Source organism: Natrix helvetica (assembly GCF_964273705.1).
Source record: "Natrix helvetica genome assembly, chromosome: 3".
In the NCBI taxonomy this organism is placed as follows: domain Eukaryota; kingdom Metazoa; phylum Chordata; class Lepidosauria; order Squamata; family Natricidae; genus Natrix; species Natrix helvetica.
The window spans coordinates 88,032,945-88,060,941 of record NC_138549.1 but is presented as its reverse complement, the minus strand read 5'-3'; the positions used below and the strand labels follow the sequence as shown (position 1 = coordinate 88,060,941).

Sequence of the window (27,997 nt, the reverse complement as noted above, 5' to 3'; positions counted from 1 at the left end):
AAATACAACTCCTGAGAATCCTCAGAACTTTATTAATTTAAGTTGTACTTGAATAAATATGAATTAATGAACATAAGACACATTGTAGAATCCACACAAAAAAAACTTTACATTCCTATCTATAAAGTAAAACAATTCCCCCCTCCCCCTTCCCTCCCTACTCATAGTGAGGTATGGCCAGGATTAGTTAAGGCAACTCTTTTTCGACCCAGAACTACTTCAAAGCAAACTGTCCCATACATAGGTAAGGAGAGTTGGGGGCAAATGGGGAATTGTGTATGTATATTTTGAGGTTGTGTTGTTGTGACACAAACTCCACCCTTTGTGTCTTGTGTGTGATGTCATACACTGTAGAAAGGCAAAACTCACACCATGCTGTCACAAGATATGCCTTGTCATTCTTGTGTCGTTGTGATTAAGAATGGTCAGCTAGCTACACAGATCTGATTTGGAGGCTGTTTTTGTCTCTCTGATACTTAACTAGAAAGTTCCAGTGTCATTTCAGGAAGGGACATTTGTCCCTCTCCCTATCTGTTCCTTTCCCTTTTAGGACAAATCTCTAAAGTTTCTAGCATTAACACCCTGCTTGCTTTATGTTTAAATTCTTTCTTTGCAGTTCCACATAAACAGTGCTCTTTCCAATGTCTGAAAAAAGACAGACTATTTTCACTCTCATAGACATGTGTACAGAGAATGACTCTCAGCCTTCACTGGGTAGATTCAAACCTTTCAAGGACACCACCGAGACGTCATGTTCCCTCAAATTCCTGGGTTGATAGTCATTACTGAAGAGTCCGTTATGCATGGCATAGGGATACCACATTAAATAAAACTGATCCAAGATAAGATTGTGGAATAGAGCATTAGGGTAGTACTGCAGTCTAGTACCCTATTTTATATTGGTGCCTAGCTGAGGATCAAAGGATAGATGATCTTGCCTGCTTTGAGTGCATATTTCTTTCCCCATAATTCAAGGCATTCAGTATCCTAATCTGTAAAGGGTGTCATGGGTCTTTCAACTTTGATTTCAGGGCAATCCCATTGAGGAACCCAAAAATGGATACTGCAAAAAGCAAAAGGCCTATTGTTTCAAGAGATCTTCTTGCTGGTGCAAATTAGAAGTACCAGAAAACTGCAGCAGAAAATAAGACATCACTGGTTCCTAATCCCAGGATCCTACACCAGCAGTGATTGTGAAGAAAAGAAAATGCATTTTCTAGTAAAGACATACATGTAGGCCATGGTGTAAATCGCACACATCATGGCATCATCACATGAATGTCACAAATTACATCATTGCTTCACGAGGCACCCAATATTAATTTCCCCCTTGCAGACACCATAAAACTGAGGCTGAAGTGGTGGGGAAACTCTCTTCCTCCAGGGAAAAAATGTTGCCTCAGGCCCCCACTAGTGTTCAATAGGCTAACAAAAGGGACAGGAACAACCCACAGTAATGGCCTAGTGGGAGCTTCCACTGTCATTTTGAGGAGGCGGACAGTACAAAGATATTAACACTTTGCTTGTGGTTGGTTGGTGAGTTATGTAGAAAAACATATACCGGTAAACTTTTTCCTCTGACTCTCACTGACGTTTTTTACTTCCTTTACCCACTTTAATAGGCTTGTTGTATTACTTTAGTAATGAGCTATAAAAGAGAAATTCACGGGGTTCTTCTCTTTTTTAAAAACACATATTTGAATATTTATGAGGCTGAGACAGAAAAATGGAACTGACCCAATGGCTATATCTTCTCCCATCATTGTATAACAGGACAGGACCTTATATTCAATTATTGGTTTTACCATCCCTTGAGATACTTTCTGCCTTACAGAGTGGGAAATACAGTTGATCCCTCCACTGTCAATTTAAAATTCCTAGGCAAAAAATAATAATAATTGAATGAAAACATGAAGTTTTAACTCTTAAATGGTACAAAACAAAAATCACACTCTCCTTTATTGTATCCCTTTGTGGAATTATATACCATGTGAAATTTGGGTAACCCAGAAAATTAACTTCCAGGAAACCAACGCAGTCTGTGTGTGATTCCCTGGGAAAAATAATTGTCTGATTCACGGATACCAGTAGCTTATCCAAATAGGGCCTTTTGTGCCACAAGGTGTGAGTGAAAGGGGAACAGATACTGAACATATGTTGTTCAGTCCAGGATTTAATTCTGAAAAGGTGCTTCTCCCCACCTCTTTAGGCTTTTCGTGTTCATTCCAAGACCTTTTGAGTTAATTTCTGTAAAACTCTCACCAAGTTCCTCCCAACTTCCTATTTAGTGAGAAGAGGGCAGGAAGTGAACTTAAGGATCAGACCAGAAAGACAGAGGCAGGACACAGGCAGCCCACAAGGAGAAAAGGGAAGTTCGCCGACATAGTGTTTGTGTTGTGTTATTCCAGAGTCCACCGGGTTCTCATTTCAGACCATGCTGTGTCTCTCGGTGTCTCCGCAAATCCACCTTCCTCTGAAAGCCTTTGCCGCACAGATCACAGCCAAAGGGCTTGAAGCCAGTGTGTTTCCGACTATGAGTGATCAGGTTTGAGCTCTGGCTGAAAGCTTTGCCACACACCTGGCACTTGTGGGGTTTCTCACCTGAAAGGGATGAGAAGATGGACGCAAGGTTAAAAATAATACAGCAGTAGCCCTATCAAGCTAACTTAAAAAGGAGATGCAGATATTCTACAGTATGTCCTGGGTGTTCAGTCCTAGATATTCTGGCTAGAAATACGAAGGATAAAAATTCTTCTAGAAAGGAAGATATTGTTAGTGGAATAAATTAAATCAGGAGTTCCAGGGGTGGGCTGCTGGCGGTTTGCAGGGGTTCTGGAGAACCTCTAGCTAAGATTCTGTGCAGTTTGGAGAACCCTCAAATCCCACTGCTGGCTGCCCCACCTACCCCGCCCTCCCAGGAGCCCCCACGCGGCCCGTTTTGGATGCAGGTAAGTGCAGGGCGCACACAGAGGCTCGGGGAGGGCAAAAAAACAGGCCAGCCAGAATTTCAGGAAGCTCACAAATGGGCCCGTTTCCAGCCTCCAGAGGGCCTCTGGAGCCTGGGGAAGCTGTTTTTGCCCTCCTGGAGGCACGAGAAAACATCTGGAGCTTGGGGAGGACTAAAACACACCGACCCTGCCGTGGTGCAGGAGGACGATTAGGCCATGCCCACCCAGCAACTGAGCAGAGAACCCTTTCCTAAAGTTTTTGATGCCCACCCCTGAGGGGTTCCTAACCTCCAGTCCGTGGACTGGCACAGGGCCACACAGCATGCCAAAAACTGGGCCGTGCAAACAAGCAAAGCCCCATCCGTCAGACACAGGCAGTATGTGAAACCATACTCCCTCCATCCCATCTGGATGTTTGAAGTCCAGATCTCATAACTCCAACATTGACCTTTCCAATAATTATGGCTGACCTGTCACAGACAAGAAGAACAGAATTCTTCAGCAGTTTGTTCATCAACAACTTTCAATCCTCCTCAAATATGTATGTCTTCAAAGAGATTTTATGCAAGCCTGCTCAAAAATCTCATGATTTGTTGGTTTCATGCAATTTCAGTCCAAATAAATGGTGTTTTTTTAATGGATGCCATTTTAGGGAGCAGCAGGTGCTATGTGGCTAAGGCATGCCCTCAAATAATACTGATAACCTATTTGGTAATCTTTTCCTGAAAGTGTCTTAACAATTAATCAGTGGAACAGCTTGCCTTCAGAAGTTGTGAATGCCCCAACACTGGAAGTCTTTAAGAAGATGTTGGATAGCCATCTGTCTGAAATGGTATAGGGTTTCCTGCCTAGGCAGGGGGTTGGACTAGAAGACCTCCAAGGTCCCTTCCAACTCTGGTGTTGTATTATTGTATTATTGTATTATTGACTAGAGATACTCTAGTTATACCTATAGGCATCCACAGGGACAAGCTAGAGTGGGCAAGTAGCAAAATATGTGTTGTGACATCACAATGCAACCCCGTGACTTCCAAACTTGGGTCCAAACTCAGCCCATGAGAACAAAAATGTGGAGGTTCTGTTGTGACATAATTATGTGTCATTTTTTTTCATCATCAAGGTTATCTGCAGAGACCCATGGCACGGACTCCCAAATATAAAAAAGATCAGGTTGTAGTTATAGGAACTATAAGGAACTATACAAATTAGCCAGAAGGAAATGCCTGTGAAAAACATTCATTTAAATCTCAATATCTTTTTATTTTTCATTTCATTATTCATTGCCTTAGTTTCTCTGTTTATCAAAAGCGAAAATGATTTTTGAGTTTATGCCGCTTTGCCCATCATCACAAACAGTTTTAAAGGTATTTCATTGGGGAGGAAAAAAAACTAAATAAATAACTTCAGAACAAACAGAAAAGAGGCAATTTGATGTAGTGGTTACGGCATTACACTAGAAACTGGGAGATTGTGAGTTCTAGTTCCTTCTTAGACACAGTCAGCAGGGTAGTCTTGGGCCAGCCACACTTTCTCAGCCCTAGGAAAAAGGTAATGGCAAACCACTTCTGAAAAATATTACCAAGAAAACTACACACACACACACACACACACACACACACACACACACACACACACTGAAAGTTACAACCTGTCCATATTTCACCTAGTTGACTACTGCTACGGGTTTTAGAACCTGTTAAAGGGGCAGCAAAGGTGTTATTACCCTCACAAGCCACATATCAGCATCATCTTTTTTCAAATTTAACACCACTGATATATAAGTATACCCCAAACAGTCACACAAACAAACTGTTGTCAATGACGACAGGATGATTGGATTTTAAAGCGTTCCGTTATTAAACAGATGTGGCTTCTTGCTAAAATTCATGGTCATTTCAGATTTGTATCTGTCGCTCTTTTTTTTTTTTGCTTTATTTTATTTTCATATGTGATTTTATTTTAACTGGCTTTAATCAATTATTAAAATAAAGTCATTTCATTTCATATAGATGCTACCTATGCAGCTAAATTTGGATCCAGCTCTGTTAATGCCAGATAGCACACTATAACAGAACCCATCTAAACTGACCATCATCTGCCTGGTATCTGGAACAGGAAAATCTCCTATTTCACAAATTTTCATAGGGACTGGTACTATTAACAGCTTACATAACGAGAAACATTTTTAAGGAAGATAAATCTAATTCTTCTAATCATCATTCTTAGCATTTTCTGAAAGTAACATTTTTCACTCTAGGAAAACGATATCCTCAATAATTTGTATACCCTTTTCATAGAAATAGAATGTGTCCCCTTGCCCCCCCGTCCCCGTCCCCAGACTAAGAGTATGGAAGAAATGACACATTTGCCTGCTTGCTTGTTTGTTGGGTTTTATAATTTAATTATAGATTAGCCTTTACGATGAGACAAACATATAATACTGAACGTGTGTATATGGCCCAGCCTAAGGAATGATATGACGATATTCATGATTACATGAAAAGCAGTATCAAATGGTAGTATATGATTGTTGCTATTATCAAAAGAGGATGCATTTATGTGGAATAGCTCATCATACAAGGAACAAATGCAAATGTTCTTCACACCTAAAAAATGCATGGAAACAAATCTTCATGCTGACAAAGGAAAAATGTCCCCAATCTGCAGCTTCAATATATTCCATTTACTAGTCTATAGCACGGGTCTCAAATTTGTGGCCTGCGGGCCAGATGCATCATGCACTGGCCACGCCCACCACTGTTTTAGCAAAGAGGGGGGGGGTTTACGATATGTCACGTGACTAAGTGACACGGCAAGTTTGACACCCCTGGTCTATAGCAAACTTTATTTTTTACATTACTCAAATGGCTTTCTTTCCGGGGGGTGTTGTGTTGGTAGCCCTTATCTCCTGCTATTATGGGACAATGGACAGTGGTATCCAGAGCAGAAAGTAGATGATTCACTTTGTTCACAGCAGAACGAAGGGCGATTGCCTGAGACGTGAACATTTTGCTCGATAGACAAAGTTGAAGCGGTGACTTCTCCAAGGTCACCTGGTGATATTTTATATATATTATATAATTATAGGAACAAATTATACCTATTTTATGTAGTTTCATGTACGTGGCTAAGTCTTATCAATCTCTAGTATAAGATTTCTTCCATTTCAATCAACAACAACCCTATTCATCTTTCTGAAATGAATTAATACTAGCAGATATACTGGTTCTAAATGGGCTCAGAATTTTGGTGAAGTGGTTATGTTGGAAACATGGGAAAGAATATGGGTTCAGAATGTTAAATTTACACAGTCTCAGAATTTAAGGGAGAACTTTTATAAAATGTTTTACAGGTGGTATTTAGATCCTAAAAAATTATCATGCATGTACCCAAATATTCAACCAAAATGTTGGAGATGCGGGTGCCTAGATGCTACCTTTTTTCATGTATGGTGGACCTGCAATAAGGTTAAGGCTTTTTGGATAAAAATATGGTGGGTCATGCAAAATGTACTGAAAAAAAGAATACAATTTACTCCGCAAATGTTTTTACTGGGTATAGCTAAGGATCTTACTAAAGGGGAAACAAAATTGGTTCTGTATATGATCACAGCAGCTAGGCTGCTGATTGCGCAACATTGGAAGAAAGATTTTTTACCGACAACTGGTCAATGGACTCAGAAAGTGGCGGGGTTCGCCGAAATGGCAAAAATTTCAGCTTTTTTAAAAGATCAGAAGCAGGAGAATTATACACAGGAATGGGCAAAATGGATTGATTATATACAGAATAAGTACCAGACTAGGAGGTATTATGTAGCCTTTAGGTAAGATTGTTTAGACTGATAGTTGATTAGAGTAAATAATACATGGGATGCTTGGAATCATTAGAGTGGTGTATAGTGGAAGTCAGGGGGGGGTTGAGTGGGAGGTGGGGGTGGGTTAGGGTGGAGGGTGGGGTAATATATATGTATAAATATACTAGAAGATGGGATTAATGAAAAAAAAAACCCTATTCATCTTTCTGAAATGAATTAATACTAGCAGATATACTGGTTCTAAATTTTTCTCCATCCTGATTTTCTAAGAAAATTGCTACAATGGATGGATGGGGGAAAAGAGGGATGAGATAGATTAATGATAGATAAATGGTAGCTGGAGAGAGAGAGAGAGAGAGAGAGAGAGAGAGAGAGAGAGAGAGAGAGAGAGAGAGAGAGAGAGAGAGAGAGAGAGAGAGAGAGAGAGAGAGAGAGAGAGAGAGAGAGAGAGAAGGAGGAGGAGGAGGAGGAGGAGGAGGAGGAGGAGGAGGAGGAGGAGAAAGAAGAAGAGAGATGATGATCATGAAAAGAGAGAGAAAAAATCTAAAAGGAAATAGTGGGGTACATGAATGACCATACATTTACTGTATCCCACCACTAAGAAAACCTATGAAGCTGGATGAAAATGAAGACTTCACCTGTATGGATGAAAGTGTGCTTCTTCATGTCAGATTTCTGGTGGAACCTCTTTCCACAGTACTGACATGGATAAGGCCGGGTATTTGAGTGGATGAGAAGGTGTGTGGACAAAGTGGAAGATCTCTTGAAGCTCTTCCCACAGATCTTACAGTCAAAGCTGCGTTCCTGAAAAACAAAAACAGACTTTACTGAACTATACAAGGCACAGCAACACAGCTAAAATATCAACTGCCTTATCCTCATTAATTGATTATACCATAACAAACATAACAAAAACGTAACAAAAGTGGATTAAAAAGTATATATTTTAAAACAAGTTCCTACTGTATATAGTTTTAAAAAACTAGGGAAGAACCTTAGTGGAAGAAGGAATTAAGAAATATTATTAATGATCTGGAATAATTTTGGGGGAGAAATTGAACTAGACGATAATTAATCGCTCTCTTTATCTCTCTCTCTCTCTCTCTCTCTCTCTCTCTCACACACACACACACACACACACACACACACATCCAGATATAAATATATTTATATATCATCTACAAATAATTAAACTTTGGAAAAATAAATTAAACAGTGTTCCTCAAACTTGGCAACTTTAAGGTATATGGACTTTAATTGCCAGAATCAGCCTAAGGTAAAAGTAAAGGTTTCCCTCGCACATATGTGCTAGTTGTTCTAGGGAACGGTGCTCATCTCCGTATCAAAGCCGAAGAGCCAGCGCTGTCTGAAGACATCTCCATGGTCATGTGGCCAGTATGACTAAATGGCGAAGGAGCACAGAACGCTGTTACCTTCCCACCAAAGGTGGCCCTATTTTTCTACTAGCATTTTTAACGTGCTTTCGAACTGCTAGGTCTGGCAGAAGCTGGAAAAAGTAACGGGAGCTCACTTTGTTACAGGGCACTAGGGATTCAAACTGCCGAACTGCCGACCTTTCTGATCGGCAAGCTCAGCGTCTTAGCCATTGAGCCACTGCGTCCCTTTCAGCCTAGCTATCAACTAATGGAACACAATCTGAGTCTGGACATATTTCAGAATATTCAGGAAACTCTTCCACCAGGATAGTTTCCTACAGAAAGTAATGAATACCGACAAACTTCTAAAATAAACTACAAAAACTGGAAGAATCAATTAGCGTTTTTTATAAAATTAATTGCCATAAGACATTTTTTATTTCACAGAAAGATCCATTGTGTGCAGGGAAAACCCTGCTTTGGTCTAGACCTCACTGCCTGAAATTTAGTTGGGGATGCATTGGGAAAAGGAAAAATAAATCCAATAAACGGCAGCAACTTTAAAACTTAAAATGCTTCTGTTTTGCAAGAAATATGCATTTGCACAGATGTCTCACTCTTCTGGGTTGCCATTTGGAAAGTTTGACTTGTAGCCCCAGAAAACTGCTTTTGTGTGAACAGCATGAAGGAACAATGTAATCGGTTTGCTGTTTTGGTGGGGATAACTGACTCACCCAACAAATGGAGGTGTATTGAGGCTCAGACTCTTTTGATAAGTAAAATTCTCCAACTAGAAGAGAATTACCAAATTATTGTTTGACTGGTTACTTATTAATTCTAGAAATTCATAGAGCATACCTTCATCCCAAAGAAATCTCAGGACAGGCTACCCAGACATAAAAACTAAGTACCTCTGTGCATTAAGAGTTACAAAGATAGTTTCCCACAAGTGCACCTTGCATGGAAAACCAAGAAGGAAGGTGATACTGTAATAACCAGGTTAAAACAAACAAAACACTTGTGAAAGGTGTAGGGAAAATATATTACTTTCCAGTATGACTTATGCTGTACATCCCTTTTCAAAATCGGATATTAATCACAGTATTTGCTTGAGTGCAACATTTTCTTTCACAAATGAACAACCCACCCTACCTATACTGTCCTCATCTAGGTCAAGCTACCCAAACCTGTAATTTGAAAAGGCCTACAAGGTCCCACTGAAGCAAATGGGTAGTAACAGACATGAAAATTCAGTTCATATTGCTTTAAGCCATACCTTCCAAGCCTATCTTCAAGTCAAAATTGGATGTTTATTGAGAAAGCAAGATTTAATTACAATAATTGTGATTAGGCGGCAGGGGTGGGCTGCTGGGAGTTTGCAGGGGTTCAGGAAAACCTCTAGCTAAGGTTCTGCGCAGTTTGAAGAACCCCCAAATCCCACTCCTGGCTGGCCCCACCCACCCTTCCCCTCCCAGGAGTCCCCACATGGCCTGCTTTGGATGCAGGTAAGTGCAGGGCACATGCAGAGGCTCAGGGAGGGTAGAAAACAGGCCTACTGGAAATTTGGGAAGGCCAGAGGGCCTCTAGAGCCTCGGGAGGGCGTTTTTGTCCTCCCGGAGGCTCAAGGAAAGCCCCTAGAGCCCTGGGAGGGCAAAATCGCACCCTCCGCAGTAGTGCAGGAAGCTGACTAGGCCATGCCCACCCAGCAACCTAGCAGAGAACCCCGTGCTAAAATTTTTGAAGCCCACCCCTGATTAGGCCTATGTCTACCAGTTCATAATGGAAATCAATCTAATCTAGAACTTCCTCTCCAAGAGCAATCAACTAGATCACGAGCAGGTTCCAGCCATTCTCATGGGCTACAACTCTCAATTTTCAATTAGTATCATGAAAATAGTAGATCCAACACAGAAAGCAACAGATTATGGAAAACTGTTTATCACCTTGGAGGAAACCTGAAGAAGCTGAACCACAAGGGCTTATAAAATTAAACAGGAAGGTCTATTATTACATTGGTGATGAAAAGCACCTTATGCAAATATCTGAACAGAATCCAGAATGTAGGAAAAACCAAGGTTTATACTAAGTATGCTGCTTAGGTAATGTAAATGCAGAGTTTAAAAAATTAATGAGAATGTATGAGAAAAAGCCCTGACTGATCGTCCTTGTAATACAGTTAAAAAGCATCTATGGCAATCTCAAGGCCCATAGGCAGGATACAGCCGGCAGAGTGCATAGATCTGGCCTGCAGAGCCACCCTGGAAACAGTGAAAGACCGGCCTGCGGTGCCTCTGCCAAGGAAAACAGAGCTCGGGAGGAATGCATGCAGCCCTACCAGGCTCCATTTTCAGCCCTGATGGCCTCCTACAGCCCTCGGAGGGCACACCTGGCCAAAAACGGGGCCAGGGAGGGAGCCCATTTTTGCTGGCAGAGCATTTGGGCCACCACAGGCGCCTCTGATATGAGTGACATCAATCTGGCCACATACACCCCACCCCCCTGAGGTCAAACACAACCCTGATGTGGCCCTCAATGAAATCGAGTTTGACACCCCTATCGTAGAGAGACCATGCACCTTTCCTATGCATTTATCACTCCTTCTTCTGATTTGGTCATGAGCATATCAGCCCCAGGACCATCAGGAGACTGATAACTTCTTCCACTAATGCACCAAAGAAATTTCCCCTACATTCCAGCATGCCCAAGCCTGGTCAACATCACCTTCTTCTTCCCTAAATTTCATACTCTTTTCTCCTGGGACTTGCTACTTCACCTTGGCCTCAGGAGCAGAGCCTATGGCCCTGGATCAGGACAATGGATTATAAGTCACTTAGCTGACAGGAAAATGCAAATGGGTGAGAAAAATGCCATTCTATTGCTCCGACCACTTGGGGACGGATGCATTGATTTCCCCTCATTGGCTCCCTTTTGCATTCCCCCAGCATTGCCTGCATCTAAAGTTTTTCCCAGGTTCTTGTAATTACAGAATCTGGAAAGAATGGATCAGTTCTGAATGGGGATAGAGTCCATACACTCCCATCCATCTTGGCTGAAAGGCTGAAGGAGTCAGCTCTTCCGGTCATAATATTTGCATGGAAAAACAAAGGGTTCAGCCTAAGAGTTCTCTATGAGGAGGACACTGAAAACCAGGTGGTTTTTCCAGGAGGGACTATTATTACATTTTGGCTATAGGCATGGCTCAATCACAGACAGAAGCAATTTATAATCTGGTACCTTTCAGAAATCTTGAGAAGATGAATCTTATCATCTCAAGGACTTGGCTATCCCAGAATGTCTCCGCCCCATTGCTAACAGTAGGAAAAGGTATTCAATTTTATCTGGAGATTGGACTGATGTCACTTCTTAGGCCATAAATAACAGTTGTACAAACTTTATGTGTGTATCTTTTAGCAGCCTCCTCTTAGAGAACTAACATGTACGAACGATCTCTTATTTGACTCTTGAATAGATCTTTTTCCGGATGAGTTACAACTGGAGCTCAACTGGAGGAATCATTCGGAATTAATGTCCAACTGACCATCCTCATACCCTCTGATACCTGGAGACTCCATCATCCCCACCCCACCCCACCCAGAGTCGTCTCCTCCTGCACACTCACCTGGGAGTGCACAGCTTTATGCTGCTCCAAGCTAACAGCATGGCCAAATGTCTTGCCACACATTTCGCAAGCGAAGGGCCTGGTGCCACTGTGTGACCGACGGACGTGCACCTCTAGGCCATGCGGTGTAGAGAAGTCCTAAGGAACAAAGAATGAAGGAAAACATCAGTGTTCGGGGCTAAAGCTCATAGCCGGTTCTGACTCTAGGTCCTTGAAGATGTCCGATCGAGAATTTCCCTTGGTGACCCCTGCTGAGCAATAACCAAAGGACATCATGAGTATAAAAAGGAGTCTCAAGAAGTGGTTTGCTGTTGACAATGAATTATGTCCTCCCAGGAATTGAACTCTAGTGGTTTTCTAAGGCTGGTTTCATTCAAGGATTCCCAGTTTAAGCTATTCTATATATCCAGGTGGCCAGGGCCGGATTTTCCTATAGGCTAACTAGGCTTCAGCCTAGGGCCTCAAGATCAAGAGGGGCCTTTTATTTTTATTATTATCCGTGCCACATTTTTTATAAAGGTTAGTACCAATTACAACATGTTTCATTCAATATATTGATATATATCACACTAAAGATGTATTTTATTATCTCTCATGTAATTTACAAACTTAAAAATGGGAGGTGAAAGGGCCCCATAAGTGGAATAACCTAGGGCCTCTTTTCATCTAAATCCGGCCCTGCAGGTGGCAAAGTGTTGGTTTTTTTTAATATTACCTATGATCAAGTCAATCAATTAATTAGTTCAATTGAAAACTGGATTGCTTTATATAAAGGATGTGATGAACATAGTTATGAAGAATCCATTCAGGTAAGGTAAAAATATATCAATGGTGGCTTATAATCATAGCTATATATACTATCCCTCAATCAGAATCACAATACTAGATTTTGGTGTTTTTTTTAAAAAAATAGATATTGGAGAATGTGAGTTGGATTTCATGTCCTGCTGTGGATTTCTCATAGGCATCTGACCAATTATTGAGCAAAAAGAAATAATAGAATAAATGTGTGGCCTGATACATCAGATCAGATTTTGAATCATGTTTGGTTTGGTTTGGTTTGGTTTATTTGGCTTTATATGCCGCCCTTCTCCAAAAGGACTCAGGGCGGTGTACAACATTAAAAAACACACATCCCAAAAGTTAAAAAAGATTAAATCCATATCCAAAAAAACAAACCGAATTTTAAAAAAAACAATACATTTAAAATAAGTTCAAATTAAAATTAACAGGTCAGCCCGGCTTGCTGGAAAAGCCAACTTTTTAGGGCGCGTCGGAAGGACCGGAGGTCAGGGATTATGCGAAGCTCCGGGGGCAGCTCATTCCAGAGGGAAGGCGCTCCCACAGAGAAGGCTCTCCCCCTGGGGGTCACCAGCCGACACTGCCTGAATCATGTGATCAATAAAAGGTCAGGCCAAGTCATGTGACACTCTGACCCCCCCACCTTCCATCACTTCTTCAGATCATTGATCTACCTCTCTTTTGACCATTTGGTTGCACCTTTTGTTTTGCCCATCCTTGGCCTGGCCCTTCCAAAATGGAATTTAAATCCTACCTTGCTGCATTTGACACATTTGTAGGAGCCACTGCTGAGCAACAGAGGGCGACAGAGGAGTTCTGATTCCAGTTTGATGCTATTTGCACTCTTCTCCGGTTGCAGTCCAGGTGGGGTCTCCACAAAGATTCCAGGGGCTGCGGTTGGCCGCTCAAAGAGTCCCGGAGAGCCAAAGTCACCATAGAGTCCAAGGGCTGAGTTACGCTCTGAGGCATACAGAGCAGGCTCAGATCCTCGCTCACAGAAGAGGCCACGTTCCAGAGTTGAGCAAGGCCTGCAGTTCTGTACCAAATGTCTCAGTTCAGTATTTCCCAGGCTGCTCCATGTGTAAGGCTTCAGTGGTAGGGAGAAGTGGGAAGGTTCATCGAAGGATGGACAGATGGACCGCTCAGAAGCTGGGGAAATACAATACATTAGAGACAATTACTAGGAAACTCATGCACTCCCAAGGAGCGGGGCGGGGCGGGGCAGGGAAGGGATGGGTGGAGAAGAGAAAGGAAGGGAAGGGAAATTTGCTTTACTAATGTTACATTGCAATTTCATGACAACTACTCTCTCATTTATCTAGGGTTCCATATAAAAATACATCCCTTCATGGATTGCTGCCTTGTCATGGCGAAGGGGTTTGCATAGATCAATGAAGCTATGAGTTATGCCGTGCAGGGTCGCCAAAGATGAACAGGTCATAGCATGGAGCTCTGACAAAACATGATCCACTGGAGAAGGAAATGGCAACCCACTCCAGTATCTTTGCCGTGAAAACCCCATGGACAGAACCAAAAGGCCTGGAGGAATGTTGTCCATGGGGGTCACGATGGGTCAGACACGACTTCGCAACTAACAAATAAACACAAAATATTCTATCAGAAATTACGTGCAGTGAAGAAATTAAACGCTCCTGTAGGCAATGAACAATAATTCTGAACAATCTCTCCTCACATATTTAAATGAGCTTCATAATAATTACTCTTCTTCATAGGAATTCAGTGGGTTTTCATGACTTGAGAATGGTTTCTGTAAGCAATAATGTTGTGGTTTCCATATGTATTTTGCTCTAAATCAGAAAAAAGGCTGCTTTCAAAAGTATAAACTCTGTGCTACTTTTTTTATAGAGTCTTGAGATTAAAGGGAAATTAATTCTCCACCTCCTTTTTTTTCCTGGCACAAAACCACTAAGATTCATTCTATCATTCTTGATAGAATGGATCTCTCAATCAGAAATGATTGCCTTCTTGAGCAATACATTTGCCATATTCTATATAGATGAGCCATATAAATATGATGTTTTGAAGAGATAAGAGCAAAAGCACTTCCCATTCTGGGATTGGACTAGAAACAGTCTGACAATGTAACCAATTGCAATTGTCTTCAGCATCATCAGAAACTTTGGGGATTTGAAATTTCAAGGAGGAGGTGGAATAGGCTTTCCAAAGCAGAGCTCCACAAATAACTGACAACATTAATAATATTGAAAACATTAATACAAAATCTTCAAGTGAGACTGTTTAGAAGCATATCCAAACAACCCACAATTGAGGTTGCCTTTGTAATAAACAAACAAACAAACAATCTACCAGCAGCAAAATAAAAAGGCTTGGGCCGTGAAGATTCTGGGCTGTAACTTTTTTTATTTGTTTTTTTTTTCCCCCGCACATAGAAAAAAAAGGATGGTGGCTGATAAATATCTCCAACATTCTCACTGGTGGTCAGGCTGCTGATTGCTTCAATGGTTCCTCTGAAAACAATCATCTCTTGCAAACCCAAACCAAGGATATTTGACTATCACACTGCTGATTTTGTAAATTCAGATGTTTGCCTTTTTCTGTCTAAATTGACACTTCCAATATATGAGTCAAACTTAATTTGTGGATGTCCGTGTAATTTTCTTGACAACCGTACAGAGGCAAACTGCCATTATTTCTCTCCAGTATTTCTGGGTTAATTCTGTTTTGTTTTCACTTATAAATTTAATCTACAGAATTGCCTGAGAATTCTGCTGGCCTCCCATCCAAATACGAATCTGGTCCGACCCTGCTTAGCTTTTTCAGGTCAGGCAGTGTTGGCTTTACAAATATCGGATACATTATTATATTTCCACCTGGAAACTGCAAGCTGTGTCTTTACACTGAATTAGACATTTTAAATGCAAGTGTTAACTAATTGAATTAATTAAACTGCTTTGTTTTGGGACTTTGAAAAATCTTCACATTATATGTGCTTTTTTTAATTTGAGAATTTTATTTAAAAAGTATAGGTTCAGTTAAATTTCAATTAAAATGAAACAAAAATTAAAACAAGTATCAAGACTTGAGAGGGCAAATCTATCTGCTCACAAGTCTTCTTTCCTTCCTTCCTTCCTTCCTTCCTTCCTTCATTCATTCATTCATTCATTCATTCATTCAATTAAATGATGCAAAACCAAAGGATCAACATCAAGTATAATTTATATTTCCCACAATAAGGTATTATCAGAAAATAAAGATGCAGGTGGGTGGACTGGTGGAGCCCGGAGATTTATCTTTCAATCTATATGCTTTGACATTGTTCATATCCATCCTGACAACTATTTTAATGGCCATTAACCTCACTCTCACACACATACACCTTAAGGTTAAGGACCTCTGAAACAGACAGCCCAAATGAAAAGAAATGCAGCAAATATTCACTTCCATTCTTGTATTTAAAATAATTATTATTATTGTAACAAGCTAACCAATGAAGATGTAATTAAAGACTATTTCTTCTCATAATGTACCAATAAAGCATCTTTTGGAAATGTGGGGAGAAGATAAAACAATGTTATAAAGAAATTAAAGGATGGACTGTACATCAGCAAAGGAATAAAAGATACCATATGCATGAAAGACAAGGGAAATTAAAATTGCCTTTTAAGTAATTTATCTTTAGATGTGTATTGTCTTCTGACAATTAGGAACACATGCCGTTTTTCAATGATGGGCTTTCATTCCTATCACAGGCAAAGAAATAACAACTTCTGTAGGCTCAGTAGATATTCTCAAATTATTCTGTTCCTATTCTGATCATTTCAATTGGTGAAAGGCTAGTGTCTAACAGAAACCGCCAGAAAGTCTTTGAGGATGTATTGATAGATCTTCCACAAAATGCATATTATAAAACCCAGGGGCAGTCCTAACCCAAGGCTGACTAAACCTGAAGCTGAATAAATCAGCTTCAGCTTTGGATTTCAGGATTTAATTGTTGTCAAAGATTTCATTAATTGTTCCAGGAGGGCTGAACCTTTGGTAGCTGGTTTATACTGTTGAAAATTTGTATCCAAACTGGGGGCATGCAGGTAAAATAGCAGAAGGGCGGGAGCTTACTCATTCCCCAAATTACTCCCATGAGGCACCTAAACCAATTTCAAGGCATAGTTTTTTTGCCAGAATGCTACCTGCTCCTCCCAATAACCAGCCTCCAAGTCCTTCGGGATGTTTTCTGCTACCCCTGCTTACTTTAGTTTTGTTTGTTTTTTCTAAACAGGTTTGGGTGGTTTTATTTAGTGAAACCAGTGAAAAAGACTGGTCAGGAACGGGCATTCTGTTAGTCCCAATGAAATTTACCTCCAGTTGGCACAACTTGGACAACCCGCCTCACAAAACAAGTACACTTTTGGGGGCAGCTTTGAATAAATTCTTCCCTATAGGCGCAGGGGCTCGGTTTCTCATTTTATGGGCCTGAGACCAGAAGTTAACCCTTTTACAACATTCAGCTCGGTCAAATTGTTGATCTCCTCTGTTGGAGGGGTGGGGGAGAGCAGCAAGCTGTTTGCACTTCTCGTCAGCTACATCTTCATAATTAATGGAAATCATATCTTAAGGAAACTAACGAAGCTTTCTCTCCTTCTAGGGTTAGCGCCCCTTTCAGGATTTGGGAATGTTTTTTTTTAATTCTTTCAGCCTATTTTCAGCTACCGGAGAGCTCTTTTTTTTTTTTTTTTTTTACGCTTTTCTTATTCCAGCCGTAAAACTTCTCAACCGGCTCTTGAAAAAAGAGGAAGTTTGTTTTCGTAGTTCAACCAAGACAAGGAGGGGAGAGGGAAACGGAGGGAAAACGGCTTGCTGAGAGCTCGGCCTTGGCGAGCGGCTTCCTCCCGCGTCTCGCCACATCAAAGGTCGGAGCCACCCGAGACGGCGCTTCTCCGGAACGGTCGCCAGAAAGAGCCGCGGTCACCGTCGAGGCTGCTTCTGGGACCGACGAGGGGGCGAATGGAAAGACGCCTGTCAATCAGAGGCGCCTTTTTCTTTCTCCGCTCCCGTCACTTTCCCCCAAAGAGGAAAGTTGGGCTGTTTTCAACGCTTTCCTGGTAGGGAACGCCAGCCCGTCGCCTAAGCCCACCTGCACGCGTCTACCCCCCCCCCCGCTCCGCGGCTTTGTTTCTTTGCCCAACCCGCCGGGGAGATTTCGCCAGGAGAGTCGGGTCCGATCTAATGTGGCGCAGTGGGTTCCAAGATAGCAATAGGTCTTAGACTTATATACCGCTTCACGGTGCTTTTACAGCCCTCTCTAAGCGGTTTACAGAGTCAGCCTATTGCCCCCAACAATCTGGGTCCTCATTTTACCCACCTCGGAAGGATGGAAGGCTGAGTCAACCTTGAGCCGGTCAGGATCGAACTCCTGGCAATGAGCAGAATCAGCCTGCAATAATGTATGCAGGTGCTTCGTTCATTTTTTCGCCCCAATGTGCCTCTTCTTCTTTTCCCTATCTCCACCTTATCCTTTTCTTTCGAGGAGATGGGTTCCCACGTTACACCAAAACTTAAGTAAGTAGGCTGAGGGTTCTTTGAAGAAAGAAACGCTCTTGGGAACCGTTTGGGGGGCAACAAGGGAAAGCCTCGTTCCCTACCTCGCGGTCCCTGGAGGACACGGGAGGGCTTCTTGCATAAGGAAGCTGAGGATTCCAGGCACCTAAGGTTCAACCCCCCAATTCCAGCCAGGCTCCTCTGGCAGGGAGCCTCGCTGAACTCAAAACGACGTGCTCCTCTCAGCAGGAAACCGAAGACTACCCTTTAACCTAAGGAGCCCTGACCCAAAGACGGAAGCACCCCTTCATTGCGTATTTCAAAGGATGAAATGGATCGACGCTGAAGCGATCAAACTGAGCCGCTTAACGGCGACCGCACGACTTGAGTCACTGACTTGCACCAATTCAAGAACAACGGAGAAAACGACTACCTTGCCGTAGGACGCAGCGAAAAGTCGGGATAAGCTCTTTAAAGCTCCCTCTCTCCTTCTCTCTCCCCCCCCCCCCAACTTTAAAGAGACCCATCTATTATGATTTTCTCAAAACAGCCCTCCCGGTGGCTTTGTCAATACGATAGGTTGACCAGCTTTAATCACGATCTTCTGAATTAACCCAATCGTCTCAGGTACGCGGATCGCAAGCGGCTGGCTACTTCGGGGTTCATCCACCGGGAACGCGCCCTCGTTCAAAGCGCCCGTCTCCCCTCCGACGCCTCTTTCCATCCCTACCTGGGGAGGCCGAGGGGGAGGGCGGTCTCCAAAAATCCTCCATCTCGGCGGCCGTATCACACACGCTGCTGCTTTCGCAGCTGGGGGCCGAATCGGAGCTCCTGTCCGCCCCATCGGGCAGCTGAGAATCCGGGGAGAGGCGATCCGGGGGAAGACTCCGTTCGGGGAGAGACAGGTGCGTAACCGTGCTATCTGTCCAGGAAGGAGAAAAGAAGAAACCGTTGGTTTTTCCCCCCCGAAGATGCTGTTGATCCCTGATTTGGGATTTTGTTGAGGGGGAGGGGGGCGAAATCAAAGAAGGGAATCGAAGCAGTTAAACTCGGGTTCCCACGACCACTTCCAACGCCACGAGTCTGCTACACTAATCCTTAAACAGGTCGGGCTAGCAGGACGCGAGTGATTAAAATGTGACCGGCCGGTTGGTGGGGCAGCGCGTCGTGCCAACTAACCCAGCGCAAATGGACGGGGCAGCAGATGCAGGTTGGCGGTTCTTCAGTCAACCGCGCCTGTCAAAACCCGGACCTTCTCCGGGATCTCAGCCTGCGGGAAGCAGGTGCCCGGAGGCGATGGCCTTGCGCCTCCCAGGCAGGCGGCCCGGAGGGAAGAACCGTCCCCCGGAGGGCTTTTGCCTCTTACCTGCGCAGATCTGAGCCAAGACGCTCTCCAGGGTGCCGCCGTAGTCGCCGTCGGGGGCGCGGGGCTGGTGGTAGCTATGAGCCTTCTTGCTCTTCACCAGGAACGACCGAGGCATGGCGAGGGGCCTGAGGCTGGCCGCCCCCACTCTCGCCTCCCCCGGGCTGGCTCTTGTCACGCCTTCGGACCTCTTCGACTGAACAGTCGCAGCGGCCGCCGAGCTCGTTCCTCTGCGCGCCACCAGCAGCCAAGCTCTCCAACGCCCCGGCCGCGCTGCGAGGGACCTAGGCGGAGGGGGAAGGAGGCATTGGTCACCGATCTCGGGGGAAGGCGGAGGGGAGGAGCGCCGGGCCGGGAAGACGCCCTACCATCCACCAGGTGGCATTCACACAGGTGGCCCCAGCCCGACGACGGGAGTGCGGCTCCAACCGCCTGGCACTTTCTCAACCTCTCCCCCTGCCCCCACCCGTTTCGCTGGCGCGGCCTTTCGGGCGGTGGGCGGGGTGGGGGTAATTCAAGCCTATTCAAGAGGAATAGACGGTTCTACCAAAAAAAAAAAAAAGTATGTCCCTCCTCCAGAAAGCTCCCCCCCTCCCGCATGTCCCTCCAGGCTATTTCTTTCTAAGCAATCTAGCAGAGGGGACCGCATCCGGTCTTTTGATCCGCTTGTCATATTCCGTCCAATACTGGACAGTGTGTGTGTGAGAGGGGGGGAGGGAGAGAGAAAGGGAGGGAGGGAGAGGGAGAGAGAGAGAGAATTTCAAATGTCAAGGGTTTTTTGCAGGTGAGCGAGATTTTCAACCACGCCCAACGTCCGTTCGTCCGTCTGTCTCCCCCCCCTCCTCTCCTTCTCTCTCCCCCACACACCATACATAAAAACGCACACCTCGAACGCAAGGAAAACCCCGGTGTAGGATGAGTTGCGCTTTTCTATTGAGCAGTGCGTCGCGCACGTTCTTGGACAGCGGGGATCCTCGAAGTCGCCTCGGTCCGCACCCCTAGCCGTTTACCTGAGAGGCGCAGGTATAACTGAGTACGCGGGGCTTGGATTCCCTTAGCGATGGCGGCCACTCTCTAGCAGCCTCCTCGCCGTCCCACTCTCTTGATTAAGCAAAGGGATTGCTATCATGGATGGGTATTTCTAGGGAAACGCGGGCCGCGCGAGCTTCTAAACCCCGCGCACGGCGCGCCATTCCCTCGAGAATCGTGGGCTCTTTTACATCGCCGTCCTGGAAAAGAGAGGGACGCGTAGCTTCTAGGCAGCTGGCTTGAGCCTTATTTCGGGGACATCCCAAAACGCCGCGTCCTCCAAACCCTCATCCCTCAAAGGTGGTTTAAATCCTTACAATCCGAGGCGGAGATGTAAATAAACTAAGATTGGAGGGAAGACGCCATCCAGGCGACAGGATTCGCTCTTCCGTTTTTTTTTTAAAGGGAGAAGGTTAAACGGCGCGTCAATCTTCAACAGCTGTGGGTAATTCCAATATTTTCACTTCCTGATTTTAAAGCCAGTTTCGCTAATCTCGGCCTTTGCAGGACAAATAGGGTTTTAACTGCAAGTAAGGGAATCCGGAGAACGCGAAGATGGAAAACGTCGAATGTCCTCAAGGACCATCAAACGATCGCCCACCCGCCCAAGTATATCCATGTTTAACCGAAACGTGGCTTACGCAAGTCACCCGATCTTCTGACTTTACAGGGCCCTTCTAAACCAGCTTGTTTCAAAAATTGCTGCGCTTCCTTAAACGTTGTTAAGTCTGCTGGCTTTCATCATGGCTACTGTCGTTTTGTGATTTAGGGGTTTGGGGGAATTTATAGTGCGATGTATTGTGTCAATACAGAAATAGGTTAATGCAGTAACCAGGTTAGCTGTGTTTGGCTAAGGCATCCCTAGAAGCATAAATAAAGCACAAGAATTGAATAGGCTAGTTTTAAATTTTGATGTGTGGCTTACTACGTCCTTTAAATGCACTGATTTGTCACGATGAAATAGGAATGATAGCAACCCTAACGGGGGGGGGGGGGCAGGAGGATTGATGGTGACCAAAATCATGCTAGATCAATTAATTGTATGTATATGCAACTAAAATTAATTTCACCACTGACCTGGAAGGAAGTCCATCCGGTCCTTTGGGGCATACATAAAGGAGAATATTTATAGCTCAGGATTGAAATGAGGGATCCTTGGTACTCTCTGAGCTTGGTTGTTTTCATTGCCAAACTAGGTAACATCATCAGTGCTTTAACCCTAACCCTAACTCTTGCTCAGAGAACACCAATGATCTCACATATCCGAGTACACATAGATAGACTTGCAATCCTAGTGTTTAATGATCTTTCACACAATATATTAGATCAGAGGTCTCCAATCTTGGCAACTTTTAAGACTTGTTAAAGTTGTTAAGACAACTGGAGTTGAAGTCCACAAGTTTTAAAGTTGCCAAGGTTGAAAATCCCTATATAAGTTTATTCTGTGGGTATCTTCTCAAAAGAATAAATCAATTCAGGGCTGAGATGGATTGTTAAACTGACTTAGGGACCAGCAAATCTTTAGCTCTTTTGCATACCCCCCCTTCTCTCTCCTGTGTCGGAAATGGTGGTTTGGACAACCAAAATTCTCCAGGGGGAAGAGAAAAACGGATGATTTAAAATGACACGTTTATTCAGTGGGGCCAAAAAAAAAAACACCACCAAGTGCCTCATTGAAATCTTGTGGTCTTTTCGCTGTCTTTAGGGTTGCTGGATTTTAGACACTAATTTATGCTAATTTATACCGTTGGTGTTTACTCAACGTTGGCTTCTGACACTGAAATTGTCCTTCATTGGAGGGGGGGATTAAAAATTTGCATTCTAAGAATTAATACACTGCAATATCATTTTATTCTAACAGAGGAGAATGAAGAAACGTTCACCTTCGCTTCTGAAAACAGCCAGTAGTCATGCGTTTTACCTGCCTTTTTTTTCCTCACAAGAAGCAAAATTCAGGAGCATTTGGAGTTGGCTGCTTTTTACCCCCTTGTGGAGCACTGCATAGAATGTGGGAGGGGTAGAATATTCATCCAGGACCGGATTAAACTTGGAAATCATCAGATGCTTTAGAAAGTCGCTATGAATTCGAAAGGGCAGGGCTGCTCAGAGAAAAAATGAATCATTACCTCTTTTTTCTGTACTGTCCAGTCCTCTGCCAAAACTCTCCAATTCTAGGGATAGAAAATATTTTGGAAAAGCTACACACACACACACACACACACACACACACACACACACACACACACACGGGTGGAATGCTTCGGGTCCATCTCGGCTTTGCAGCAGCCCAAAGTGTATTTAAAGCACTTAAGAACACATAGGATTGCAAGCTAAGAGGTCCACGCATTGATATTTACTTAGTTACTTAGTTATCATTCCAACTGTATTCAGAGGGTTAGATTCAGATTTGAGTCAAATCGTTTTCAGGCAGTTTTTGTTTGGTTAGCCTTCAGATCAATACGGATACCGTTTCTTTCTTGTCCCTCCCCTCAGGTTTTTTTTCTGCATCCAGAGTAAATAGAGATTAAAACGCCCTTTGGAAATAGTAAAGGAGAACGCGCATGCAATCACCCAACAAAGTCAACCCATTTGCTGAATTCTGGATTCACACATTACGTCAACAATTAACTAAATGGGCTGAGCGTTCTCCCACAACCTGAGCCATCAAATGTCTGTCTATGGAGATTCTCAGTCATCCAGATCATGGTTGTCCCAAAGGTGCTTTTTCAAGAGGCAACAGGACTTGCTGAGTTTCCTGTGAAGAGGTTTTGCTTCTCATCCAAGAAGCTGCTTTAGCTGTGAGCGGCTAAAAGTGGGAGGGGTTAAAAAGTTATTGGATGAGGTCACTTAACCAGAACTGAAAGATCCTGAGAATTACACCTATAGAATTCCGTTTTGAAATGTGTTTTTGTCTGTTTGTGTGCGTGTTTCTGGCTGGTGGGTTGAATTTTACACAGTTGAACTCTTAAGCCAACAACGGGTTTTATCCATTATTGAAATAAATACGTGTTTGGGAACTATGTATAAGCAGAAAGAAGAGTATTTCCTATTCCATTTACAACAAGAACTGAAGTTATTGTGGAGAAAATGCCTACAAAAATACTGTTGCACCCAGTATACTATTCACCTATATATCCTCTGCACTTGCTTTCAACATATAAACACATACATATACACACAGTCCAGAGATGGTATTCAGCAGGTTCTGACCAGTTCTGAAGAACCGGTAGCGGACATTTTGAGTAGTAGTAGTAGTTCGAAGAACCGGTAAATACCACCTCTGACTGGCCCCACCCCCATCTATTATCCGAGCCCCAGCTGATCGGGAGGAAATGGACATTTTGCACTAACTTCCCCTGGAGTGGGAAGTGAATGGAGAATTTACAGTATCCTTCCCCTGCCACGCCCACCAAGCCACGCCCACAGAACCGGTAGTAAAAAATTGAACCTCTCCAACCTCGGCAACTTTAAGCTTGGCGGACCTCAACTCCCAGAATTCAAAGCTGGCTAGGGAATTCTGGAAGTTGAAGTTGCCAAGGTTGGAGACCCCTGCCTTAAGCAATCGTTGAATGATTAGTGATGTCTACCACCCCACCACCGCATCTTATTTCTTTATTTTATATTCTGCCCTTGGTTCGAAAGTTCAAGATAGTACCTATAGCGCTGGTTCCCCCTCTTTTCCCCACAGCAACTCTGCAACGTAAGGTGGGCTGGGAAAGAGCGACTGGCCCAAGATCAGCCAGAGAGCTTCCAGGACTGAAGGCTGTTTGTGGGTTTTTAGAGAAATGAATTACATCAAGTGAGTTCAATTCCTGAAATTAAAAGGAGAAAAGAATCTAATTTGATTAGATTTTATAGCTTACTACTTGGGGATTAGCCTCTTGATGTCATTCGGACTGTCTTCTAAAGAAATATAGATGGGAATCAAGACCCCACTTAATAAAATTTACATTTGGAGAATTCCAACATTTTCGGCGAGACATTCGCTTGCGCTGCCTGAGACGAATCCCGACGGCCGGGATCGAACCGTCTGGTTTTCCGCCAATCTTTAAAACTGATAAGGAGACGACAAAGAGACAAGGCCGATTGATTAGGATACCAATACGCTAGGATCTTTGCATGTTTCCGCTCTGCGCGCTTTTACTCCACACCCCCACCCTTAAAAAAGATTGGCGCTGCAAAGATTATTTACAGATATAAGACGAACAGGACGGAAAAAAGTGTTATGCATGGCATTATCATTAAGAAGCTAATAACACCCTATCCACCCACCCGTGACTTCTCCCGCCTCGTAAGTCTAAGGGGGAAACGCGAGGGGGCTACCATACAACAATCCACACAAGGAAAAAGCGCACTTCCCAGCAGGGCCATCGCGCCCCCCTTTAGGGTCCAACGATGCTTCTTGAAGGAGGCCTAAGTTTTAATCAAAAGAGATGTGGCATAAGAGAGAAAGGTACCCAGAATGCCGATAATCTGCGGATCTGGAATGCGCTGGCTTGGCCACAGCATGGCAATCGGCCGCGTTCGCCACCCCTTTGGATGGCGGTGGGAGAAAACCGCCCGCCCCCCACCTGCTGTCTCTTTCATCCTTGAGAAGGAGACGGCGTGGCGGAAAATTGGGAAGGGAAATCAAAGCGCCTTGATAGATTGGCTGCCTTATCTGGCCCAGCCACCCAGTCTCTCTCTCCCCCCCCCCCTCTCTTTCTCATTCTCTTTCTCACTCTCTCGCTCTCATACACACACACACACACACACCGCCCTCGGTAGAATTAGAGGAAGAAACTCGGAGGCGGGTGGGGCATTCCAGAGGAGCGCCCAGCTCCGCCTGTTCTCTCCCGCCCCCGGCCGGTTTCCCCAGATGTCTCAGACTGTGTAGCAGCCACCCCCTCTACCCCTCCTCCCAAGGTTCAAAAAGTGAGAGGTACGTAGGCAGCCCGAGAGATGCCCTCTTCTGAGACTGGCCCGCTTCACAGGTTGGAACGCGAGTCTCTTTCTGGGGTTCCTCCTACTTCTCTTTTCCTAATTGTTGCCGGTTTGTAACAGAAGCTCGGGCTGAAGAAAGTCTCAGAAGGTTCCTTAGGCTGATTCCGATCTCTGTTCAGCTCGGAGCTTGGTGACTTTCGGGCTATTTATATATAATTTCTCCATTACTAAACAGAAATTGTGTACTGTATGTGTTCAACCAAGAGGCTGATTTGAGATAAGGGAGATGTGTATCTGCTTGAGAGACATTCACACACGATTCTTAAAACCCACATTCGCAACACAAAATAAGCGTCGCTGAAAAAACCCCTAAAGCTACAAGACCTAACCTTAGGCTTAACTCCTCCTGCTGTGTACCAAATCTGGATTCTGTCCTGTCGTCTCAGGCTACCTTAAAATATTGGGGGAGGGGGGTGGGTTTGCGGGAAAGTGAACTTATATCGTCTAAATTAAACTTAAAACATTTGGATTAGAATAGAAATATAAAAAATTAGGTATTTTAGGTGGCGACCAGGGCCCCGTTGCCCTTTTGTTGAACCTTTATCTCATCATTCCTATCACCCATCTCCTCCCACTTATGACTGCAGGACTGTAACTTTGTTGCTTGTATCCTTACGATTTATATTGATATTGATTGTTTCCTGGTTGCTTATTTGTACCCTATGACTATCATTAAGTGTTGTACCTTATGATTCTTGACGAATGTATCTTGTCTTTTTACATACACTGCGAACATATGTACCAAAGACAAATTCCTTGTGTGTCCAATCACACGTGGCCAACAAAGAATTCTATTCTATTCTATTCACCTTTATACGCGTCTAAGGACGAATTCACACAACAAGGTGTCTACCGCTGGTCAACCTACGAATGACAACTATCTTCCGAAGTCAGGCAGCTTCCAGTCTAAAACTGTTGGCGGCTGAGGACTCGAGATCCTTTCCAAGAGGGTGAAGGAAAAAGACCCTCACATCACATTTCCCACAGCCAATAGGAAAGGAGCCGAGGGGGCGGAAAACCCCGCTACCCCGCGCTTGCCTTTCGGAATTAATCACAACAGTTCTCTGTCGGACCCCGGCCTTGTCCCCCGGCCTGAAACGCGGGCGAAACCAAAGTTTTGATTTGGAGAGAAGTAGAAGAGTCGTCCAAAGGCGCGCTTGGGGAAAAAAGGCGGGCTTATCCAGCCGGCGACGCCTTTACGCACGCACGCACGCACGCACGCAAAATCCCAAACACAGCTTTCACAGGGATTTCGAGGGGAGGGGGGGAAACAACCCCCGCCTCCTCCTTTCTCGTTTCATTCCGTAAATCCGATCGTCTAACCCCGCGGGGGAGGCGAGTTCCTGGCAAAGGCCGACGAGGTCTGAAAGCGGCCGGGAAATATTCAACCTCCACTAGAACAGGGGTCTTCAACCTTGTCAGCTTTAAGACTTCTGGACTTCCACTCCCAGAATTCCTCAGCCAGCAAGTTGAAGTCCACAAGTCTTAAAGTTGACACGGTTGGAGACCCTGCAACTAGAAGTTCCCTACCCAAACTTCCCTCAGTTCCGCAAGGCGAGAACGTCGCCTTCTTTAACTCGCGACGGCGTTTCCCCAAAAAATCCTGCCTGTAGGGCAGCCCTCGTATCTCGGGAGGTGCCCACTGGCGTACCAAGCCGCCCGGAGACCCACCTTCCCGACCCCTCTGGATTTTGGGCGAACACAGGATCGCCCAGACAGAGCACGGGGGGGGGGGTGCGTGGGCCGGGCACACACAGAGCCCTCCTTGTCCTCCTGCGAATTTGATCCGTTTCCAAGGAAAGCTCGTCCCGGTCCGCCAGTTGGTTCTCTCTTATTTGCCCCAATTGAGGGATTTAGAAAGGCGGGAAAAATGGTGAAAAAAATAAGCCGGCGGAGGGAAACCGGACGGCGCTTCTACCTCCGCCACTTCCCTGAAATGGGGGGGGGGGGGTGAAGTCTCCCTGCTGCAAGTGTACGCTCGCATCCCAGCTAGTTTAATCAATGGGGAGGGGGTGGGCACGTCCGCGGGATGGGTGGGGGGGACGCGCTCTGGACCACATTAGGGGCGAGGTGTGGGAAGAGGGTCCCAAGTGCGGCACGGGCATCGGACACCTCAAAGGGCCGGAGTGGAGTCCCGCTGCCCTCGAGTCAGGGCGTCTTGGGTGTAAAAAGCCATTTTTTGCGCACCGAGGCAGACAGTAAACAGTAACAGAATTAGAAGGGACCTTGGAGGTCATCTAGTCCAACCCCCTGACCTGTAAACAGTAACAGAGTTGGAAGGGACCTTGGAGGTCATCTAGTCCAACCCCCTGACCTGTACTAGGGATTCGAACCGCCGACCTTTCTGATCCACAAGCTGAGTGTCTTAGCCACTGAGCCACCTAGCCATGCTGAGCCAAACAAACCAGACAAACAAGCCCGAGACAGCATCGGAGCGGGGTGGGTGGGGAAGAGAGGATGGTTGCATTTACCGTGGGGAAGGACGGTGGAAGGACGACGGTTTTCTCCCACGGGGACTTAACTACATAAAGCGCTCTCTCCGTTTCCTCC

At 44.5% G+C, this 27,997-nt stretch overlaps 3 protein-coding genes across 11 annotated transcripts in view; 1 reads left to right on the top strand and 2 right to left on the bottom strand.

The window, feature by feature from the left end:
- The window catches only part of DIPK1A (divergent protein kinase domain 1A), a 263,262-nt gene that overhangs the window by 42,220 nt on the left and 193,045 nt on the right, over positions 1-27,997 (bottom strand). The gene's annotated exons all lie outside the window — the stretch shown is intronic.
- The window catches only part of RPAP2 (RNA polymerase II associated protein 2), a 300,695-nt gene that overhangs the window by 108,565 nt on the left and 164,133 nt on the right, over positions 1-27,997 (top strand). The window lies entirely within an intron of this gene.
- On the bottom strand, positions 13-27,964 carry GFI1 (growth factor independent 1 transcriptional repressor). 9 transcript variants are annotated; one of them, XM_081949587.1, is made up of 8 exons: positions 23,592-23,692; positions 22,591-22,635; positions 19,439-19,719; positions 18,803-18,994; positions 13,313-13,707; positions 11,758-11,895; positions 7,401-7,566; positions 13-2,601 (listed from the first exon to the last, which is right to left on the bottom strand). In XM_081949587.1, the coding sequence occupies exons 3-8, from the start codon at positions 19,551-19,553 to the stop codon at positions 2,423-2,425; spliced, it is 1,185 nt and encodes a 394-aa protein (XP_081805713.1). In that variant the 5' UTR covers positions 19,554-19,719; positions 22,591-22,635; positions 23,592-23,692; the 3' UTR covers positions 13-2,422. The 9 variants fall into 9 exon arrangements, with proteins under 9 accessions (XP_081805713.1, XP_081805715.1, XP_081805712.1 ...); XM_081949589.1 differs by lacking the exons at positions 22,591-22,635; positions 23,592-23,692 and adding an exon at positions 27,919-27,964; XM_081949586.1 differs by lacking the exon at positions 22,591-22,635 and having other exon boundaries at positions 23,592-23,722.